General features: G+C 39.6%; 1 protein-coding gene across 1 annotated transcript; it reads left to right on the top strand.

Annotated features, from left to right (window-relative positions):
- Positions 1-8,021: 8,021 nt before the first annotated feature.
- LOC5578176 (zinc finger protein 2 homolog) lies at positions 8,022-19,369 on the top strand. Its single transcript, XM_021840386.1, has 3 exons — positions 8,022-8,331; positions 17,066-18,460; positions 18,896-19,369. The coding sequence occupies exons 1-3, from the start codon at positions 8,215-8,217 to the stop codon at positions 19,082-19,084; spliced, it is 1,701 nt and encodes a 566-aa protein (XP_021696078.1). The 5' UTR covers positions 8,022-8,214; the 3' UTR covers positions 19,085-19,369.
- The last annotated feature ends 1,303 nt before the right edge of the window (positions 19,370-20,672 follow it).

The raw sequence follows: 20,672 nt of genomic DNA, 5'->3' as shown, positions 1-20,672 counted from the left end.
TATAACGGAGGTTATTAGAACTAACTTGGAGGTGATGATTTGGAGGTTATTTGGCAATTTGGAGGTTAAAATCACTTCCAAACACTAGCGATTTTGCGGTGGGATGTCGACGTTTGATCGCGAATAGGAAGTTTTCGTTTGACATCAACGAAAAAATCCAACTTAGTGCAAGGTTTTGTTTTCACTATAGCGTTAACTTTCGAAGTCTCCCTATGAATTAAATTTTGGTGAACTTAATTTGTGTGATTGAATCGAATGATTACTCTGTGTATATAAAAAACATGAAAAAAATTGACGGGTTTTCATTAATGGATTACCTGCTTTGCTCTTGGCCACAGTTGATAAACAGGAGTTTTCTCATTTTATTTTGTATGGGGAAAGGTATTTAACTTAAAATTTCTCATAAATGAAGTCATTAATCGTAAAAATATGACCGGTACCAAATATTTTTCGAAAATAGTTCCCAATTTCGATAAATAATTCGTTAGATGCATTTCGCCATACAATTATTTTTCGCGTTATCTTTTAGCGATTTTTTGTGCATAGATATTAGCGCATGTGCGTTAAGGTGATTATAAAACGAAGCCAAACTTTGAATTTTTAAGAACACAAGACTGGAGAATCTTACAACAGTTCGCGTTGAAAATCAATCAGACTGCTTGCTTGCTGGTGGTGACCAATGGGATAAATTTTCAACGAAGGGCGCTGTTTGGTTTTCGAGTCTTGTGCTCTTGAAAATTTGAAGTGTGGCTTCGTTCTATAATCACCTTTAAGGCCCAAACGCAATGATAGCGGAACGGCAGCGGAAAGCGGAACCGGTTCGCCAGCATGGACTACAACAAGCTTGTCGACTCAGTGTTAGTTCAATTTCATTCGTTGTCAGCTCAGTCGAGGTTCATCCTGGCGAACCGGTACCGCATTCCGTTGCCGTTCCGCTATCATTGCGTTTGGGCCTTTACGCTTAAATATGGCAGGGAATAAGTCAAATATATAAGTGAAGCATAATTGCAATAATATTTACATATGAGAGTCTCATGAGTCTAACATTGGTTCTATATCGGACCACTGTGCATTGCTGTTGCATGTTGGTACGGCTGACGAGTTGCTTACCCGTCTGTCGCAGGGGGATGAAAGTGAAACCAAAGTTTTGCTCGTATATTCGCGACCAATTTCTACATGTCACCGAGCCAATAACATTAGTTGGCAGCAGGAAAAGGGTAAGTTTGTGCAAATTCGTTGCATCTAAGTATATACGCGTACTTATAGCATCGTGATGGCATCGAACTCGGAAGCCACGATCTTGCTACCATCTCTAGCGGTAGTTACGGTCGTTACCGGTGTGTCGCACGGAATGTTTTAATGAACACATTCGTTAATCGCGGTACTATGCTGAGAAATGGCTCCAGCTCCTGGAGACGTGAACTGTCATTGAAGACATTTTCTCAGCAAATTTGCCACATAAGTGGTTTTCCATTTCTAACTAACGATTACATCACTAGGTTTCTATCATAATACGATGTCATTTTATTCTGTCTGGATGAGGTGAGACAAACAGTTTTCCAGTCAAACTCTAGGTACCATTCACGTAGAAGAATTTATTTATGTTGAGATTACAAACCTGATAATTACTTTTACAAATAGTTGTTCCAAAGTACTTTTAACTAATACCAACACTAAATTTACGTCAAATCAAATACACACACTTCATTGATTTAGCTATCCACTTGTACTTATATTAGTTATAAACTTGATAATTAGCACTAACCGAAAACGTTCACATCCCTAGATTTCAAATCATGCTCACAAATCTACTTCCTTCTAACTTGCAGTTCTTCCGATAATAACCAATAAAGTGGCCAAATTCAATGACCACCAAATATTATAATTTTTGCAATTGAAACTCATATGTTTTCTCTTTTCAAAACCATGTTATTGTTAAAAGGTTGTTGAAAAAATTTGGGTTTTGGTAGTTTGCGTGAGCCAAGAATAGTCAAAAATCGAGGAGTCCTCAAAAACTGTTTAATTAAAACTACCGAGGGATCCATCAATTTAACCAACTGAATGCAGTTTTTTTACCTTACTCGACAGTGTTGGAGTATGCAATGATTGTGCCTCGTATGCAAAGCGGCAACACTGAATGTGTAGAATTTGGAGAATGAAGCTGCGACGCATGCGCCAGTAGGGCAGGCGGCGAGTGCGCCAAATGTGAGCGAAATGGAGAATGGAAAGTTTTACCATTCATCCGTAATGTGATGTTCGATCCGTTCAGACGTGTGTTTATTAAAGTTCTCGTAGCGTACAGTAGTTGATTTGTAGTTGTTTTCTTTCCTACCGAAATCCTGGTTCCGCGTTCCGCTTCGGTGACCCTGTTCTGCGTTGTGGTGTGTCCACCTCTGCCCAACAGGTTATTGGCCCAGCAGTGCCGAAGGGAAGGTTCCGGATTGCGTAGGAAAAAGGTTCCGAGAGAGCGAAAGAGATCACGCCGTGTGTGAGTGTGTGTGTGTTTCTCCGCGGTGGTGATTTTGTGTGGACAAAATGGCGGATGTGAACAAGTTTGCGTTTGCCAGATTAAATAATCATAATTGGCAAATATGGAAGTTCCGGATGGAGATGCTCCTGACCAGGGACGAGCTGTGGTATGTGATCGGTGATGCGAGGCCGGCTGTAGTGACCGATCAGTGGACGAAGGACGATCGGAAGGCTCGTGCCACTATCGGACTATGTATAGACGATAACCAGTTTGCACTGGTGAAGGAAGCAAACAGTGCGAAAGCGTTTTGGGACCAGTTGCGTAGTTATCACGAGAAGAACACGGTAACGTCGCGTGTGTCTTTGTTAAAGAAGCTTTGCAGTTTGAATCTCGTGGAAGGTGGTGATCTCGAGTGCCATTTGGTAGCGTTGGAGGATTTATTCGATCGTTTGTCGAATGCGGGGCAACCGCTGGAAGAGTCGCTGCGGATTGCGATGATCCTGCGTAGCTTGCCCGACTCCTACGGAACATTTGTGACGGCCCTAGAGAGTCGTGCCGATGCGGACATCACGATGCAGCTTGTAAAGTCGAAGCTGATCGATGAGTTCGAACGTCGGAGGGAGCGTTCCGGTGAAATGTGTGAAACGAAAGCGTTGAAAAGTGTGGTAGTGCGAAACGAAGTGCAAAGCGTGGGTGGACTCGGCAATAGAGCGCCAGTGAGGAAATGCTACTTTTGTGATAAACCCGGTCATTTGCGTCGCAACTGTCGTTCGTTTTTGCTAGCGAAGCAGGAGCTAGAAAGTGAGTACGAAGAGAAGAATACGCCGAACGACAGAGTGCGTGTGTGGCAAAACGCGAGACAAGCGAAGGACGAAAATTGTGGTGCCAGTGTGTGTTTTATGGCTGGAGTGGATCAGCAAAAGTGCTGGTACATTGACAGTGGAGCAAGTCGGCACATGACGAGCGATAGAAACTTTTTCAAATCGCTGAAAGAAGAGAAAGGCCCAAGTGTAGTGTTAGCGACCGGTAAAGTGGTTACCGCCGCTGGATGTGGCGAAGGTGTTGTGTACGGTGTGGACGGAACCGGAAGTAAAGTTGAAGTGAAACTAACCGACGTGTTGTACGTTCCGTCGTTGGCGAGTGGACTTGTGTCAGTGGACAGATTGACGGCGAAAGAGTTCTCAGTGAAATTTAAGAAAGATGGTTGCGACATTTGCGATATATTCGGGAAGAAAGTGGTTATTGGAGAAAAGTCGGGTTCGTTGTATCGGCTGAAGCTAACGAAGGTTGAGAAGAAAGTAGAGGGCCAGCGGCCGATAATGGGCGAGAAGAAGACAACGAAGGGAAGAAGTTCACCAGTCAGTGTGGTGAGCTGGTATTCGGAGAAGAAGCAGAATAGAGCCAAAGAACGTGAAGAAGAAGAATACTTCGATGCGAACACTTCAAGCGAGGAAGTGGAGCCGCTGCATGTGGCGGAGTCCAACAGTGGAAGCCCAGATTCGGATGCTGATAACTGGAGGGAAGTTCGGCGATCCAGGAGGAATAATCGAGGAGTACGACCCAGCCGGTTGGTAGATTACGTTTTCGATGCTTGAAGCAGGAGGAGATCAACCCGGCATGGAAGGCAGAGATGAGAAGGACGAGTACGAGGACAACATTGAGGAGGAGTGTTGGAGTATGCAATGATTGTGCCTCGTATGCAAAGCGGCAACACTGAATGTGTAGAATTTGGAGAATGAAGCTGCGACGCATGCGCCAGTAGGGCAGGCGGCGAGTGCGCCAAATGTGAGCGAAATGGAGAATGGAAAGTTTTACCATTCATCCGTAATGTGATGTTCGATCCGTTCAGACGTGTGTTTATTAAAGTTCTCGTAGCGTACAGTAGTTGATTTGTAGTTGTTTTCTTTCCTACCGAAATCCTGGTTCCGCGTTCCGCTTCGGTGACCCTGTTCTGCGTTGTGGTGTGTCCACCTCTGCCCAACAGACAGGAACTTTTGAATAAGCATGAATTTGAATAATTTGAAAGATCAAGTGTAAATAGTGGGCTGGTCTCAGCGAGAATTACTCTAATGCTTGATATGATACTTATAAACATATTAACAAAAGAGTTCCACAACATGCCCCTTAGGTTGTCAAACTAGGTTGCTATTGCAAGTTTATTTTATCTACCACTATCACTAGGATTGAATACATTTATTTCCTTTTTACCACCAAAACATTCATCGCAACCCAGTGACCCATTATGTGGCCGTGGCATTAAATTAGACCCCAATGCATGATGCTGGTGCACCCGCGCTGATGCATTTCTCCGTCTAATCAACTTTTCTTTTTACTCTATCAAACCAACTCGTTTTTCGCAAAACAACCTTCCGCAAAACCAGATGCCCACTGGCAAAGCGTAGTGAGTGCATAATGTCTTTCTTATAAAACCAGAAATGCTAACCGTTATTCCCTGAAGGCCACTCTCACCTATCCGAGTGGCGTCGCTTTCCTTGGGATAGTGGCACCCACTAGCCTCGTAGTTTTTCATCCAGTCTTCACTCTTTACTCTTCATTGCGATTTTGTACCCATTCAAGCTCCAGTTACTAACTATTTGCACCACTGTCACAAAAATGGGAAATTATCTAGATGCTTTCTAAACACCACCATCGTGTGTCGTAATTCGCACAACAAACTGTGCCCTCCAGTCTAGTGATGTATCCGATTGGCTTTTTATGGAAACATTGTTCGATGCGGGATCCTCCCAAGACCGCACTTTTCGCTCTATGTAGTGCAGTGTTGCCCCTAAAAGGCATATCTGTCCCACATGAAAAAAGTAAGCATTGAGAGAAAAGCACAAGAAGTTTAAAGTATGTCTCACACAATTTCTCATAATTTTCTAGTAGGGTGCCGGTACCAATGGTTGTAATGTACCAGTAGATTGGACTATGGAATGAAACGTACATTTTTCGATAAAAACGACATGTTCTATTTTTAATGGATAGATTGCCTCTAGTTTAGTCGATGTGCCAAATTTCAGCTTTTTATTGTATCAAAGAGTAATATAAAGAGAAAAGAAAAAAGAGTATAATTAATTAAGTTTTCGCAAAAATTTTGCTCCCTTGCACCAGTTGCCGTCATGTTCCAGTAGTGGATCAACGGATGCAAACAGGTTTTCCATTATGTGGTTAGTAGCGAGTCAGGCCATGCATATAACCCATTAACTCACTTCTGTGTGATCTTTGTTTGATTACTTTTCATATATTCAAAAAAAAAAAAATCAATACCTAAATATGTTGGATACCCAGGGCACAGCGGAACAGAAGACGATCCGATTTACCAACATCCCGGGATTCGCGTGATAGCAAAGAAAGTAAACTACGGATTGCGGTTTCTTAACATCTATTCAGGACAACAAAATTAGTACGGACTAATAATCACAACAAATATGTTTCGTCAGTTCAATACACATACATACACTTAGGATCAGTTGTCATCGTCATTCCACTTCTTTGTCAACAACATTACCAGGGGGCTGACACTACATTACTCCAACACTCCTCCTTAGTGCAGCCCACTCAATCTTTCTTGCTCCTCCTGGCCTAATGCCAAGACCGACGTGAAAGCTACAGACTGCGTCCTACTGCGTCAGATAATACAAACCATCGATTTTCTTTCCTACGATCACCACTACACCGTCCTTTGAGATTTGGCAGTCTTTCGGTCCAAACACCACGGCATACCCTTCATCGGTTATTCTACTGACAGATAAGACACTTCCAGCCAAACCAGGCACGTACAGCAACCCCTTCAGTTTTATTTCCACAGTCTTATCTTCTGATCCTCTTCCAAAAATTCTCCCCTGTCCAGTACATCTGGCCGTAACCGTTCTTCCATCCGCTAACAAAATCTTCTCATTCCATGGAATCCTATCGATGAAATTTCGTACTGAACCAGTCATATGCTGCGTGCATCCCGTGTCGATGATCCAGCTTCCCTTGTTCAAAACATCACTACCCGTAGTCGTCGCAAAACACACTCCTCTACTTCTATTGCTCCCCGGATCCGGATGCTGCACTGTCAACACTTCTTCCTTGTCACGTTTCTTCTTCTCTTTTCTTCTTATTTCTTCCAACCATTCTGCACAATTCCTTTTTAAATGACCAGCTCGTCCACAGTTGTAGCAGGTCCGAGCTACATTTCTCCGGCCTTCATAGTGCACTGTTAATTTCATCGCTCTCTCATCTTCCTGTTTCCGGATCTCGCTTTTCCTTCTCCATTCATCCAGTAGTTTTCCTTTCACATAGTCTAATTTTAGATCTTCTTCCGGACGACCTTCAAGAGCGGTTATAAGCGGGTTATATGATTCAGGCAAGCTTGACAGCAGAATCGCTACAACTAAATGCTCTTTCAGGGACTCTCCCAACCTTGTCAAACGATGTACTAACTCCGAAGCTTCCATCAAATGATTCGACACATTTCCGCCTTCATCAAGCCGCATCGAACAAAGTCTTCGCAAAACATGAACCTTATTCGACAACGACCCACGCTCATGGTAGCTCTTGAGCCTCTCCCACATGTCATTAGCACTAACAGCGTCCATGATGTGACTCAACTGACCATCCTCAAGCGCCAATCCTATCATTGCTCTAGCCTTCTCATCCTTCCTCGTCCACGCTGATGTAATATCTACTGGCATTGGTTTGGAATCCTTCACCGTTGACCACAAATCTTCTTTCATTAACATCAGCTCCATCCTAAACCGCCAAGTCGCCCAGTTCAAGTCGTTCAACCGATCAAAAGTAATTTTTGCCTCAGTCATTTTTCTAATAGTTGAACCGTCGCACGAAAATCTACTATTTTGAACCACTGTGCAACTTTCTTTCTGACTCCACAACAATCGCTTTCACTGTACAACTATCAAGTACATACAGTCACACACACAACCGCTTCCTCAACAACATAGGAGCGTTCTACTCGGCGATCAGTGTAACCGGCAATTTCACTGTTGCTAATGCTACGCCTTCAATATCAATCCGTCCGTACGTTTTCCCGTAGTTGGCCAAACTTTTCCGCCAACGGTATTCAACTTGGAACTATCTTCTCACTATAAAACAACCACAGCACTTGCTCCTACCGAGAGCTAAAAAATTCAATAATTCACTTCATTCGAGACGTCATATAAACGCACTACACAAAATGTCTCTTCGATCAGACACTTTTCAAAGCACTTTCTTTACGAAATCTGGGCCCATAACCTGTTGGATACCCAGGGCACAGCGGAACAGAAGACGATCCGATTTACCAACATCCCGGGATTCGCGTGATAGCAAAGAAAGTAAACTACGGATTGCGGTTTCTTAACATCTATTCAGGACAACAAAATTAGTACGGACTAATAATCACAACAAATATGTTTCGTCAGTTCAATACACATACATACACTTAGGATCAGTTGTCATCGTCATTCCACTTCTTTGTCAACAACATTACCAGGGGGCTGACACTACATTACTCCAACAAAATAAACTCAATTTAGTTCAATCAAAATAGCAGTGCACACTTAAACGTTCAGATTGTTTTTGTTTTGATTACGCTTGTGTCTTCGTCTCGATTTGTCAGCCACAAACAAAATATTAAGACTTAGTGCTTGCAATATTACGATAATGTTTAAACTACAAGTTTTATTATAAGACGCGATATCCTAGCTCCAGTCTAGAGAACATTAAAGGTATCAACAACCGGAAACAGCTGCCTATTTGTCATGGAGAGCACCACCAGTATGGAATGTCGGCTGTGTCTGGAAGCGCTTTCGGAACCCAAATGGTCAATCGAACAACCGGAGCTCAAGCAACAACTTGGCCAGGTGTTCCGTTTTGTGGTAAGTGCAAACGAACTTTACGTTGGGAAACAATAGGTATGTCTTAGCTTTAAATGATGGTTTGAATCCTTTGAATAATGTCATAAAAAGCTATCCTTTCTTGTTGGAACTTATGGTTAGTGTAAATCATGTACAGTAAACTCTCCCTTACTCGATATTTCCCCTAACCCGATGGAATGCGCGGTCCCTACAATTACTTAGGTATCACTGTAAGTCGAGCCGTTTAACTCGATGCTATCTGTTTCAGTTTCCTCTCTAACTCGATATTTTTATGGAAAGTTTCAAATCTTCTCCAATATTTTTTTTGATATTGAATACCTATTATTAATATGCTGTTATCTGCCCTCAAAGCACTTTCCCAGCTCTTAGTACATCTACCCTAGTGATCCTTCATAAAGGATCACTAATCTACCCTATAAAGAGCAGATTTGGCTTTTAAAATCAAGTTTTTCAGCTTCTTATCTGTTTTACATTTACTATTTAACGGGGGCTGATATCACCAATGTTAGAATTCAGATGCAATGAGTTTTTACTCTAGAACGACTAAAATGTTAATAAGGTCACAACACTTCTTTTCTAATTCTGCTCAATGGCAGAGGAAACGCGGATATGGGAACGACCGTCGGAATCAACGGATCAACGAAGGATCGCATTAACCTCCAGCTAAATGGGACAAGTATCCGATATAACAGTCTAATTTGGTTCAGACCTAAATCACATTTTACCCTTGACATTTAAGACTACAATCTAACGTAAAAGACAAGGGTAATCCCAGTAGCATACCTAAAAATACACTTAAATGACAAAAAAAAATATTTTGACTAGACAGTAATAATACAATAATGACACTACTTTTTCAAACAAATTCGGGATGGTTTTTTTTTTTTATTTCTTTATTAGTATCATTCCAAAACATTACATTCATTTCTTATATCTAGGTGTTCTGTGTTATTAGACAACACTATCATCCTAATTTGGTAAAACAAATTTAAGATTTAATTAACATTTTGTTAACAACATATTACATTTCATTTGCCGTAGCAGTTCAGTTTTTTTTACAGGTGAGTTGATTTCACCTGCTTATAAGAGAAAAAAAAACAATATACTTAACCTAACTTAACCTAAACATATAACGCATTAATCGTGGCAATAGAAAATTGTAACGATTTTTGCCTGAAATTATTAATTATTTTATTTGACATTTGTTCCAATGTTTCAACATTGGATATTATATGTAACTCATTGGTACTATACCAGGGAGGAAGCCTCAGAATCATTTTCAAAATTTTATTTTGAATTCTCTGCAGAGCTTTCTTCCTGGTATTACAACAGCTAGTCCATATTGGTACAGCATACAACATGGCTGGCCTGAAAATTTGTTTGAATATCAAAAGCTTGTTCTTAAGACAAAGTTTTGATTTTCTATTAATAAGGGGATAGAGACATTTTACATATTTATTACATTTGGCTTGAATGCCCTCAATGTGATTTTTGAAAGTTAAATTCTTATCTAGCATGAGCCCTAGATACTTAACTTCATCTGACCAATTTATTGGAACCCCTCTCATCGTGACAACATGTCTACTTGAAGGTTTCAAATAAAGAGCTTTTGGTTTATTTGTAATTGTAATTGCTCAATCCACACCCTGGCAGACAATTATCCGCCCATCTAGACACGGGCTGGGTGAGGACCTACCAAGCCTCCCCCGTTAACATGTCCTATACCGTTTAGCACACCGGGATCTTCCACAAGCAGGCGCCGGAATTAAAGCGGTCCCACAAGCTTCAGATACATTAAATAGATATAGTCCCTCTGGCACTAAACCGAATGGCGCCCTCCGCTTCACCACTAGTACTGCTTCCCCACACGCCAAGCACAATATCGAAAGTAGCGCGTTGTATAGCAAATACAGTACACCACCTCCGACACTATGCCAAATGTACAGGAAAAACAGCACCAGTAAGAAAGCGGAAGGCGCACCACTCGGTTCAGTGCCAGAAGGACTATAAGTATAACGAAGAAGAAATGAAAAGATAGTAGAGTTGGTTCGGTTATTTGATTGCTGAAACGAAAAAAACAGAAAAAAAACAGAAACAAAGTGTTAACATTAAAACGGGGTTTTATAATTGACAAATGTATCGATAGTTTCTCATCTGTTACGTTTCCTTATCGTAGCGCTGTCGATTTTTTCCATCTCCAGGGTGTTCGTCTCCGCTCGAGCAATGAGGACCATGATGAAATGAGAATATAAAAATGTGAGCATTAGTGTTGATCTAGTAATAGATTAATTTAAACTGCTTTTCATGTGCTAAGTAACTTGTAAACTCCTACTCAATTATGTTTTGTTGGCCTACACGTTTTATTTAGACACAATTTTTATTTAGAAAACTATTTGGATCCGAGATTTTAGGTGCAGATTGAGCATGTTTGATAAAACAAGCATCCTGTTTTCAGTTAAAGAATGTTCAAGAAGTTGATGATTCTGTTATTTATACTGGCTACATACAAGAATTCACTATTGATGTAATATATGGATATTGAAAGTTCCAACGCGCGATTATAATACTTCAGTTTTCGTGCTGTTGTATTGGTGTAAGTAGTGGGAAACCAATCAGTTTGGTGATTCTAACGGTAACAAATAGCAAGACGAAAGGAAAGTTGATAATCTATCATCATTATGATTTCAGTCCTAATTTCATGATCCGTTTAATAAATTCCGCGTATGATTCGGCAATTTTAACAATTTATACATGTGTATTCGAAGAAAACAGACTACGAGCATTTATTACCTGTTGCAAGGTTCCTAAGTGATCAGATATTTATCATTTTCTACAGCCTAATTTAATAATACCTACATTGGGTTGTAACAAAAATTTGATCTTGGGATGTTGATTTGCCTCCTAATCATAGTTTCGACAATAGTCACATGCTTACTATCCCTTATGGCAGTGTTGTTGATTCTATTGTCTATCGCTCATCAGTTTCGCGCCACCCGGCAGGGACTTGGTCCTATGTACCCAATACTCTGCTGTGTCTTAACTTCACGCAATACATTCTGTAGATGTGTGATACAGTTTGCGGAATATTATGATTTATCACTTCGTTCAGATGGAAAATTCTGTTATGGTACCATATTCACATATCAGATAACTCCCACCTGGAACGATGTAATACATCGGAGACATGTAGATTCAGATGTATGTATACGATCTATGCCTAGTTCGGCTCTGATCGACAGGCAATCAGTGTATTCAGTTTTTCAACTAGCTTGAAGCGATGAACGTTTCAAGACAAGCTCTCCACTATATCTGCTAGCAATCACCGGTCGTCGATAGACATTTCGGTTCTTTTCTGCTAAAGATAGATCCGATTGTATGCCAAAGACTATGGCTCATGCTTTTCAATACAGCTGGAAAAACAAGAACTACACCCAGCACCAAATAGTACGTAACTATGAGGCGGACCGGAAGGTTTGATGAGCAATCCCCACCTTCAAATAAAGAGCTTTTGGTTTATGCGGGAATATTATTAGTTGAGTTTTGGAAGCATTAGGAGAAATCTTCCATTTTTGCAAGTATGAAGAAAAAATATCCAAACTTTTTTGCAATCGACTACAGATGACACACAGGCTTCGTCCTTTGGCGGAGAGGCCTGTGTCATCCGCAAACAAATATTTTTGACATCCCTGAGGTAGCTCAGGTAAGTCAGATGTGAAAATATTGTATAATATTGGTCCCAAAATGCTGCCTTGAGGAACACCAGCTCTTACAGGAAGTCTTTCAGATCTGGAGTTCTGATAATTAACTTGAAATGTACGATTTGACAGATAACTTTGAATTATTCTAACAATGTATGTTGGAAAATTAAAGTTTTTTTAATTTTACGATCAAACCTTCATGCCAAACACTGTCGAATGCTTTTTCTATGTCTAGAAGAGCAAGACCAGTAGAATAGCCTTTAGATTTGTTGGAACGGATCAAATTTGTTACACGTAAAAGTTGATGAGTGGTCGAATGTCCATGGCGGAATCCGAACTGTTCATTGACAAAAATTGAATTTTCGTTGATGTGGGCCATCATTCTGTTCAAAATAACCTTTTCAAAAAGTTTACTGATGGAGGAAAGCAAACTGATTGGACGATAGCTAGAAGCTTCTGCAGGATTTTTGTCTGGTTTTAAAATTGGAACAACCTTAGCATTTTTCCATTTGTCAGGAAAATATGCTAATTGAAAACATTTGTTAAATATATCAACTAAAAATGATAAGCTACTTTCTGGAAGTTTCTTGATGAGGATGTAGAAAATTCCATCATCGCCAGGAGCTTTCATGTTTTTGAATTTTTTAATAATAGTTCTCACTTCTTCCAAATCAGTCTCCCAGGCATTTTCGAAAACGTTCTCTTGATTGCGAATGTTTTCGAACTCCTGAGTAACTTCATTTTCAATTGGACTAGTAAGTCCTAAATTAAAATTGTGCGCACTTTCAAACTGCATAGCAAGGTTTTGAGCTTTTTCGCAATTGGTTAGTAATAATTTGTTTTCCTCTTTCAATGCCGGTATTGGCTTCTGAGGTTTTTTCAAGTTTTAGATAATTTCCAAAAGGGCTTAGAGCCAGGGTCCAATTGAGAAATTTTATTTTCAAAATTTTTGTTTCTTAATTGAGCAAAACGTTTCTTGATTTCTTTCTGCAAATCCTGCCATATAATTTTCATAGCAGGATCGCGAGTGCGTTGAAATTGCCTTCTCCTCACGTTTTTAAGACGGATCAAGAGTTTAAGATCATCGTCTATAATCACGGATTCAAATTTTACTTCACATTTTGGAATTGCAATGCTCCGGGCTTCAACAATGGAATTTGTTAAAGTTTCAAGAGCATTGTCAATATCAAGTTTAGTTTCTAAAGAAATGTTAACATCAAGATTAGAGTCAAAATACGTTTTATACACAGACAAACAGACGTAACACTTATAACAAATCTCGATCAAAATCATAGTCACGAGGACATGTGCGCCCAATGCTAAAATTATTGTATTTGGCCGACGGGCCAACAGATGGCGGTAGTGTGCAAACGTCAAACGCGAACAAAAACGATGCGAGCGCTGCGGGTGGCGGATTGGCCACCTACCATATTTTTGAATCGACCGTTAAAAAGGTGGTCGATGGACAATGATGAGAGTGTGACGTCTGTTTGTCTGTGTTTTATATATATATTCCAGTCGGCTCGTAAATAATTGAAAGTGGACCTGATAGGATTGAGAATCGCTTTTTGGGATATTTGAAATGTAACAGGGACATGATCAGAATCAAAATCAGCATGAGTAATCAGTTGGCTACAAAGATGACTAGAGTCGGTTAAGACCAAATCAATCGTAGATGGATTTCTAGAAGAGGAAAAACATGTGGGGCTATCAGGGTATTGAATTGAGAAATATCCTGAAAAGCACTAATCAAATAAAATTCTGCCGTTGGAATTACTTTGAGAATTATTCCATGACCGATGTTTGGCATTAAAGTCACCAATGACAAAAATTTTTGACTTATTGCGAGTCAATTTACGCAAGTCAGTTTGGAGCAAATTAACTTGCTGCCCAGAGCATTGAAAAGGCAAATAGGCAGCTATGAAAATATTTACCAAACTGTGTTTCAACAGAAACACCTAAAGTTTCAAAAACTTTAGTTTCAAATGACGAAAACAGTTGATGTTTTATACGCCTATGAATGATGATTGCTACTCCCCCACATGCCCCATCAAGTCGATCATTACGATAAACAAAAAAGTTGGGATCTCTTTTGAGTTTTAATCCAGGTTTCAAATAAGTTTCGGTAATAACTGCTATATGCACGATATTAGCTGTAAGAAAATTAATCAGCTCGTCCTCTTTACCATTCAGAGAACGAGCATTCCAATATAAAATATTTAAATAATTATTTGGATCCATTAGAAAAAACGTAATCCAATAACAATTTGATTTGTAAATTTTACACCTACTTGGACTGCTTCAGTCATAGTGGTGGCTTTGAACATTGCATCAATCATTAGATTTAATTGTTCAGTTAGAAAATTAAAATCAGAGGCAGACATGTCATGTGATTTCCCATTGGAATTTCCGGTAGACGAAGAAGCGGAGTTACCTGTGGCGGTAGGGTTTTTTCCATTTGATTTGAAACAAGTAGAATGGGTACCCATGGATCGAACAGGGGAGGAGTTCGAATTTCCTGCTACGATATCGGCAAAGGATTTGCCGTGGGTAGATACATTCGAAATTGAAAGATTCTAACGGCTACCCGACGGATTAAAATTAGTTTGTGAATGAGCATGATTATGATCTTCCTGATGGGTATGATTCATGATCAAGCGATCGTTAACTGAAAAATGAGCATTGTTCGATACTCTACCAGGCAAATTCCGGAAACGACCGTTATCGTAACGGATATTATCTTTCATCTGCCTGGCACGAGCCTCAATGACCCTTTTGCGTGAAGGACAATTCCAAAAATTGGACTTATGGTTAGCCCCGCAATTACAGCATATGAATTTGGTGGTATCTTCCTTCACTGGACAGACGTCTTTGGCGTGAGAAGAACTTCCGCAAATCATGCATTTAGCATCCATGCGACAATTTTTTGTACCATGACCCCACTTTTGGCACCGACGGCACTGAGTGGGGTTCTGGTAATTTCCTCCAGGTTTTTGGAAATGTTCCCATGTCACACGGACATCAAACAAAAGTTTTGCTTTTTCTAAAGCTTTAATATTATTTAGTTCTTTTTTTGTTAAAGTGAACTAAATAAAATTCTTGAGAAAGCTCTTTCCGAACAATGCCAGATTGGATTCTCTTTTTCATAATTATTACTTGGACTGGGGAAAATCCAAGTATATCATTTATTCCATTTTTGATCTCTTCAGGTGATTTATAGTCACTTGAGAGACCTTTCAATACAACTTTGAACAAACGTTCAGTTTTGTCGTCATAAGTAAAAAATTTGTGCTTCTTCTCTTCAAGATGTTTGAGAAGAAGTTCACGATCTTTAAGAGTTTTCGAAAAAACGCGACAGTCTCCTTTCTTTGCGATTTGGAAGGAAACCTTGATTCCCCTAATGGAGTTCAAGATCTCCTGCCTAAATCCCCCAAATTCGGAACAACTGACCACGATAGGCGGCACTCTTTGCTTCCTCACTTGAATCAAAGAGCCTGGGCTAGAGGCTGCTTCGATTTGGTGTTCGGAAAATTTGTCTAGAGCATCAAACTGATTGCTCATTTCGATACAATTATTCATTTCACCCTTAGAAGAAAGTTCGCATTCCGGGGAAACGTCCTTCCTTCCATTCTTGCCACGTGTAGTGACAGTTTTAAAACCCACTTTTTTGGAAGGAAGTAGTGAATTCAGAGATTCACCCTTTCTTTTGTTTGTTGTTGATACCATGTTTAGTTAATAAACGAAAGAAGACGTGACCTTCGAGAGGTTTTTTCCCAAGACGGTGTCCAAGAAGGATTACCACCGCTAGCTTTCGCCAACGGGTCCAACGAAAAATCGAAGGCACGGGTCCAAACAAGGATCGTAAAGGGATCAATAGTAGAAAAAATAGTACTGAAAAGTACTGTTTTAGTAGCACTGAAAAGTACCGTTTTTAATTTTAGCACTGAAAAGTACTGTTTTTGTAGCACTGAAAAGTACTGTTTTATTGCTTTAGGTAGTTTTTAAGAAAACTTCCAAGAGCAGAGAGAATTCGTGTACGCACAGCACGAAGGTACGATGCGCACTGAATTCGGGATGGCTTATTTTTACAATGTTTCCTTTTCAAAAAAGCAAGGAATTATGAGTAAAACAAACTTTGGGCGTAAACAAATCATTTCAGACTGTATGATTAGTTACACAGGTAGTTTACTTGACCTTGTTTGTAGAAATTTGGATACCAAGGTCCACTTCGAATAGATTAATTATTTGAAATGGACATCAATGCTATCAACGACGCAGAATGTCCGTTGGATCACATCCGAGAGATTAGTGCGTCTATGCCAAGGTATATGCCATATAAATTAAGACGCGGCTGTAAGCAAAAATGCCAAAATGTGATACCACCACTACAGGTTACGCCTTTAGTTTCCAACTAATGGGGTAATGGATCATGCCCTCCCACCGCGGCAAGATCGCATAACCAAGGGGAGGGATAATCGCTGCTACTATCTTTTCTAGGGACAAAATCTGAATGTGTTCAATAAGCATTTTCCCAGTTATAGGCTAAGATTTTTTTTTTCAATGTTATTACAGTTCATGAGTAGATATATGAAGGGACCATTGACTCATGGAAGTATCGAGTCATGAAACAGAAATGCTTTAAAAAGCTGATTTCAGAGATCATCATAATAACCAAGAAATTTGTTTTAGTGTGGTTCCATGAGTCGATATCGACTCAAGAAGATTTCAGTTGTATTTGTACATCGTACATCGTTTTTTTTACGAAGAGGGAATCTGCAACCAACAACTAACGTACTTTCTCCTCGTTTGTATACTTACTTGTATAATTGATTATAATATGAACACGCTGCAGATGCTGACTTTGTCCTTTGTATCGTCAAAATGTCCGCAAGATTTATACTATATAGAGATAGGGGCTCATTCTTTAACTTATATGAATTTTACTATAAACAAGTACCTGCCAAAAAATCTAATGATTAAATTACTGAGACCTCATATCCATCACTCAAACTCAATGATTCTTCTAAATATTACAGATCGAAATCCAGGCCGGGTTTCCCACCGACATTTGCATCGCCTGTTTGACAATGGTCGAAGAGTTCTACCTATACTCGGAGCGGGTCCGATGCAATCAGGACAAACTGGCCGCCCGCCTTAAACCCCCGGTGGGTGAGAACCATCCGATCAAATCTGAAACACTAGATGAGCTAGATATCAAGGAAGGCTCCATTGACGAGCTATGCAATGATAACACATTTGACAACGACTGTACCGATGACGTTTTTGTGGAATCTTTCGTAGCGATAGAGATCAAAGCGGAACCACCAAACAAGCGAAAAACCAGATCTCAGCAGAAACTCACGGAAAATGACAATGAAGTGAAATCTAAAAAGGATAAAAGACAAAAGAGTAAGACTGAACGGAAACGCACAGAAGAACTAAAAGTAGAAAAAGAAGAAGATCATTTAGATGAAATGAAAGAGGAAATGTCCGCACAGAGTAGTACAGACGATGAGGACTCACTGGAGGATGAATATGAACCAGACCAAAATAAAGCAAAAACACAAAGAAGGAATCCAAAGCACGATTCGGCAAGGCAGAAGAAACAAACCAAGAAAAACGAATCTTCAAGCAAAGAGCAACGACAACAAGATGATATCCGTATACAGGAATTTTATGAAATGGTGTGCGATCTTTGTAATGATAAGCTGCCAGATATGTCCTCCTTGCGGAAACACTTCCGGGCGGAACATGACAAGGCAGCATATATCAAGTGCTGCAATAAGAAGCTGATGAGACGGGGAACTATGGTTGATCACATTTTGATTCATGTGGATCCCAAGACGTACCGTTGCGAGCCATGTGATAAAACCTTTAAAGGCAAGAGGTACCTGCAAGAGCACCTGGAAAATGTACATGGAAGCATCGAGGAGCGCCCGTACAAGTGCGAGAAATGTGACCGATATTTTGCGAAGGAATCGCTCCTTAAAACGCATATTTCCAATCACAGAAAGGTGCACTGCTCTCAATGTAATCAAGAGTTTCCCAATTCACGATTCTTGAATGAGCACTTGAAGACGGCCCATGGCAATGCGCATTTGACCAGGGTTTGCGATCGATGCGGAAAGTCGTTTTCGGGGCCAAGCGCACGAAGTGGCCTCAAGCAACACATCGAAGGGGTTCATTTGAAGCTGGGCGACAAAACGAAACACCAGTGTCCCCTTTGCCAGAAGTGGCTGCTGGGAAAGCGTTGTTTGACGGTGCACATGCAACTACACAGCGAGGTAGGCCTTCCGCATATTTGCAACATTTGCAATCAAAACTATCCACACTCGAGAGCACTGACCCGGCACAAGCGCTTTGTACACGGAGAGCTGAAATTCGAATGCGAGTTTTGCGGCAAGAAATTTAGGAAATCAGTTGCTTTGAAGGTAAGAGAAGGGTTTTGGATATCGGTCTTTAAGCGAGCTGTTGAATTTCTGGACAAACATTAGACAAGGGCATATCGACATTGGTAAACAATGGCTTTGCAAAACGCTATTGAGCCCTATTCAGCTCCATCATGCAAACAAATACCACTATCAGGAAGACTAGCACTAACCTTTCTGATAGTGGTGTTTGTAGGCGTGGACGGGCTAAATGTTTCAAATGTTTGTCCAGAATTCTCGCGCTTTTTTAAACGCTTGTAGTTCTCCGAATTAAACATTCATTAGATTTGAAGTCTTCTTTCTTGGAAAATTTGAAAAGATTGTGAGGAAAAAAATAGAAAGATGTGAAGAAATTGCGGAGATCTACAGACGTTTTCAGTTATACTTCGCGAGAATTTTCCGTGCAGCGCACAATATTCATTGGCATTTTTGGTTTAGGAACACCGAGCGACCCACACCGGAGAGGCGTTGTACACGTGTAAGATATGTGGGTCCACGACAAATTCCAACGCCAGCTACTATTCACACATGAAGAAGCAACACCCAATCGAATGGGCAGAGCAGAAATTAAAAGCGGAAGAGGCAAATAGGCCTACCGCCGAGCCAACTATGACCTTGGATGTGTAAGGACGCGATTGCGATATTTAGGGGAGTCTCATACACTTGATCATATTAGGAATTGACAATTGTCTGCATGAATAGTGCGATATGCTGAAGAGATTTTATGGTGAAAAGTAACTTTTTGTGTAAAAGTAGGATTACCTGGTTAAAAGAAATTTGGATGAGAAATTCTTTTAACTTTCTTGAAATTATCAGAATAGCAGAGAATTTTTCTCAATTTTCTTCGAATGAAGTATCGTAGCGTCTGCCTTGATACTAACGCAAAAATATCAACCCTCTCTTTTCCACGACTTTGACCGCCTATTTCTTTACGAAAAAATCGTTTTTATGAAAAGTACTTGAACAATGTTTCAAATGGTCTAAATGTTTCGAAATCGGTTTAAAACATTGTTTTTCGATAGTAAATTAATTGTTTATCAATAGTTTTACTATTGAAACAGTTAGTCGACTTTTGGATTAATCTGATGAGTGTGTAATCATATTCTAGTAATTGCTAAATATTCATCTTATTCGAGTTGTCTCAAGTTCGTCAAAAAACAGTGGAGCTCTAGAGCTTCCATGAAAAGAGAGGGTTAATATCAGATTTTTTTTTTCAATTTAATGATTTACAATCTAAAGTCTATGGATAATTTAAGGTAGTTTTTGTCAGTGCTCACCGCATCAAAACACTGTACGCCGCCACTCCCGGATAAAAACGTATCATTCAGTGAATGGAATAAACCATTAATGTACAATATAACGTATTGGATACAATACAGCGTATTGTAATTTAATGTCGAAACAATATTATTCTTGTTTGGATATACAATTCAAAAACAATATAATATATTGTAACAGAACATTGTATTGTTTTTAATTGGTTTTATACCTTACAATTTTGGTCAAATTCCTATTTTTGCGTAAAACAACTGTTGCCTTTTCCTATGTAGCTTTGCTGAAAGAAATAAACAAAACAAGTTCAGAAAGCAAGAAATGTTGGGTGAAAAATATTCAAAAAGTAAAAATAAGTAGTTTTTTAGAAGTCACTTGACATTTGCTGTTACGACGAATGCAACCATGATACAGTTCGTTGAATTGTTTTTGTATTGTACAACAATACACGAATTGCTTATCAAGACAATACATGAGCAATATATCATATTGTATTTTCAAAATGTTTGTATGAAAAAATATCTATATTTGTATTGTTACGATACTTAACAATCATATTGCAAAAATCTCATATACCATACAGTGAACTGTTCAAAACAATATATTGTACTGTAATTGTATTGTCATTTTTCAATATACTGTATTGTATTTCCAATATATTGAATGGTACTGTTTCAATACGTTATATTGTTTTTGTATTGTATTTTTTATCCGGGCTGTATATGGGATTTAATATAGTGACAGCATTGCTGTTCAGTCAAACCTGTCAAAACACACAAGACTACCGTGGCGCTATCTATGCTTTCCATTGCGGTCGTTTTGGTTATTTTAATGATCCATTGCCATGTATGTATTTGCAGCTATGTACATTAGTGTGGGACAAAATTTAGATTCTCGCTCCAGTCCACTTTTTGTTGAAGAGCTAGTCCGCTAGGACCACACT

This window comes from Aedes aegypti, chromosome 2, assembly GCF_002204515.2.
Source record: "Aedes aegypti strain LVP_AGWG chromosome 2, AaegL5.0 Primary Assembly, whole genome shotgun sequence".
NCBI classification, from domain to species: Eukaryota; Metazoa; Arthropoda; class Insecta; order Diptera; family Culicidae; genus Aedes; species Aedes aegypti.
Note: the sequence above shows the minus strand (reverse complement) of the source record. Positions and strands in the feature narration are given on the sequence as shown.